This window comes from Stegastes partitus, unplaced genomic scaffold (genome assembly GCF_000690725.1).
Source record: "Stegastes partitus isolate 25-593 unplaced genomic scaffold, Stegastes_partitus-1.0.2 Scaffold119, whole genome shotgun sequence".
Classification (NCBI taxonomy): Eukaryota; Metazoa; Chordata; class Actinopteri; family Pomacentridae; genus Stegastes; species Stegastes partitus.
Window position 1 is genome coordinate 545901 of NW_007577850.1, and position 3668 is coordinate 549568.

The following is a 3668-nucleotide window of genomic DNA, read 5'->3' on the forward strand; positions in this document are numbered from 1 at the left end:
CACACCTATAGACAATTTAGAATCACCAATTAACCTCAACATGTTTTTGGACTGTGTGGGAGGAAGCCGGAGAACCTGGAGAGAACCCACGCTGCACAGGGAGAACATCTGTAAAATCATATTTTTTTTTAAATTAATGATGTAAAGTAAAATTTTACAAATTTTGGATTTACAGTAAAACAATGAAATTTTATGGTCAAACATTTTAAAAACTTCAGGTTTTCAGAGAAGTTTAAAATATAAACTCTGTCCTAAAGGAAATAAACAACATGTTAACATTAAAAAAAAAACAAAAAAATAAAAAATTTCTATGTGAATATTATTCACAGTTTTGGCCTGTGTTTTTACAGTTAACATGTAAATGAATTGTTTTGTGCCATTATATCTAATTTATCATTTATTTATTATTATTTTCGTTTGTTTTATTGTTGTGTTCTTACCTACTTTGCAAAGTGTCTTGAAAAGCGCAATGAAAATATTATACATATTATATATTATTTGGTTGTTATCTGTAATTTAGCTAAACAGAAAAAAATCTGTAAATTAAAAAAAAACAAAAAACATAAACATTACAGCTAAAACTGCTAGAAAACATACATTTTTTCCGATTACCAAACGTCTGCTGGAAAGTCGAGTAAACCGACTGAAAATGATGAAAGTTTAAGCGATAAACCAATGTCCTGGTGAAAAGTCTGAGCAGTAAATAAAAACAAGGTTTGATGGAACTTTACCAGGAATCAGTCACTAAACTAAGATTCACTTTATTACGTCACTTTCATTGCAGAGAGTTTTTCTGACCTCGGCTGGATTCTTTCACCGTTTCTGTCCTGAAGTCTGACTCAGACGAGTGAAAACATCTGCTCAGAGTTCACGCTGCTCATGCAGAGGGAGGACTGTGCAGCTTTATTTCTGTTTTTTTAAACTAAAAACCTTAAAGCCGATGTTTTCAGGCGTGATGCAGCACTTCTCAGATGATCTGACGCCAAGTAAAGCACACAAGGTCTCATGTCTGATTATGCTGGCGAGCGCTGGTGTCGTCTTTCTTATAACTCGAACTGAAAACAAATGATTTCACACGATTGCACGCAGAGAAATGTTGCAACGAAGAGCTGAGGTGTTTATTTCATATCACGAAGCTGATGGGAAGACGTTACGTAAGACTGCACGGAGGTTATAAAACGCTGAAACCTTGATTGAAGCAGGATGTAGAGAGGACAGAAGAACTTCTCCATCAGAATCCAGTCGTCTCTTATGGATTTTAAGCTTTTTTTTATTTATTTTTAAAGGGAAATCCACTTCAAAGCTGGCATTCAAGCATGCCCTACTGTACTTATAGAGCTCTGATTTAACTCTCGTGTTCAATTAAAACCTGCAACTCGATCTAAAAGCAGCTTTTCACTCCACATCTACAGACAATATTATCAACAATCCACCGATCCGTCCTCCTTCATCACAATAAAATGTATTTGTAGACGAGCGTTTGTCGTTAAAGGATAAAGAAGATTCAAAAAGCAGGATGTGGTGTTTTGCTTCTTTGTTTCTTTTTAAATAAAAGTGAAACAACAAAGTGCCCCTGGACTCTGCAATAGTGTTTTTGTCTTCACATTGGGAATTGTTGCGGCTACAGAAAACAGGAAGACGTCCACCGACATGTCAAAGTGACGCAAATCATGACTTTTCTTTTATTGTTTTTGCAGATATTGAAAAAGTAGATTTTTTATTTCTGTGCAGCAGGTGCTTTTCATGTGGGTTTAAGACTTTTTGGCTGTTTTGTTTTGCTGTTTTTTAAAAAAAAACAAAAAACATGTAATTTAATATCTTTGTGGGGTTTTTTTTGTGTGATTTCAAAAGTTATCTGCATGATTAACAAAAACATGAAAATCTATACCAACAGATGTTTTTTTTTTTTTTTGACAAAACATCTTAAACATCTTGGAAATAATAGATTTTTTGCTGGTTTTAAAACAGTAAAAAAAAAACTATAATAAATTTTAGATCGACAGTAATCGGGTAATTTTACAGTCAAACATTATAAAAGAACACGCTACCGTTTTAAATAATACTGATTTTGATGTGGATGTTATTTAGACTTTTGGCCTGTTTTATTTTTTATTTTTTTTACAGATACCATGTGTTTTTCTTTTTCTTCTGTGGTTTCACTGGGTGTAGTTGAGGCTTTTCTTACTTTTAAGGGGGCCAGAATTCCAGTTGCATACAAAGACTGCAAACACAACGGTGGTAAATATGAAGAATCCAACTCCAGAGATTTCATCATCATCGCTGCATGTCTTGTTTATTTCACTTGGGTTCTCGCCTCACATTTGTTCCAGTCAGCCGACCAACACGATGTCGGAGGTCATCTGACTGTCACCATCTCTCTGCTTTAACAGAACATTCCCTTTATCCAGGGTTCAGCTCCAGGATTTAAGGATTTACTGTCTCTGTCTAAACTTCCTCCTGACGTTTGGCCTTTCCATTCACCGCCGAACCACCGGCTCTCGGTTTTGCGTAAATCGTTTACTGGAATTCGTTTTCATTCAGTAAGACTCAGATTCAGACGCAGCTCGGACTTGCTCAGTTCTCTCTCCTCCGTCTAAACACGAGCGGCCGCAAAGGGGAAGCTCTCTGTCGTGTCTTCATTCTGGGTTTTAAAAAAAAAAGCTGAATACAAACGCGGCGGTGTCGCAGCGTGTTTCACTTTTAATAATCCGCCCGGTTCACTAGAAAACTGACCAGACTCTGTGACCCCGGTTGAACTGCGGCGCACAAACAAACCCAGCTAAAGGTCACCATGGTTTATATCCAGTGTTCATATCATGATGATGCCACCACCATGCATCACATCATGATTCATTATTCATTATTCAGCTGATTTTAAGCTTTTCGAGGCCCTAGTTGAACATGATGGGTTCAAACTACGGCTAACATGATGGATTTAACTGAATGAAAACACTTCTAGCGACTTCCTCAAAATACGTGAGAATCTTACATTCATGATCCCCAGAGGATGCATGATGGGATAATCCACATCGGTGCCCTGAAAACTTTATTTTTTTTTCCTTGATTTACAAACTTTCTCTTGCATTAGCGTCACGATGACATGATGGGCGCGTTAGAAACACTCACCTGATGTCTGGGTAGTGCTCCACTAAAGGCTGCAGATGGTTCTTGATGTCCGTCTTGTTCTTCTGTTCGATGATGCTGCTCAGGTCGTCTCCTACAGAGTGAAGCCACTCGTGAGGCGACTCCTACAAAAAACAAAACAAAACATGACTTGAAACTGTGAAACTCTTGGAAGTGCTTTTCGACAGTGAATCATGGTCAATGTTCTAACAAGAATTTACCAAATAAAAAAAAGAGAGACTCTTTCATGTCAGACAATGCACATCATAACAAACTCACAATCCCCACTGTAAAGCACGGCGGTGGCAGCATCATCGGTACTGTTAATTGATTAAAAACATAAATGTAAAATTAGTGTCAGCATAAGTGTTCACCCCCTTCAAATCAGTATCTATTAGATGCCCCTTTGGCTGCAGTTGAAGCATCGATCCTGTGTGGATGGATCTCGATCAGCCTGAACATCTGGACGCTGCAACACCACCTCAGGTTCCAAGAGAATCATGACGAAACATAGTTTGTCCAATCCAGAGGTCTGGGCTCTGACT

The 3668-nt window shown here is 37.6% G+C and overlaps 1 protein-coding gene across 1 annotated transcript in view; it reads right to left on the reverse strand.

Moving 5' to 3' along the window:
- The window catches only part of exoc3l4 (exocyst complex component 3-like 4), a 40684-nt gene that overhangs the window by 3092 nt on the left and 33924 nt on the right, over positions 1-3668 (reverse strand). The window contains exon 13 of the mRNA XM_008278277.1: positions 3127-3248. Coding sequence (XP_008276499.1) covers positions 3127-3248 — 122 coding nt within the window. The remainder of the gene's footprint in view (positions 1-3126; positions 3249-3668) is intronic.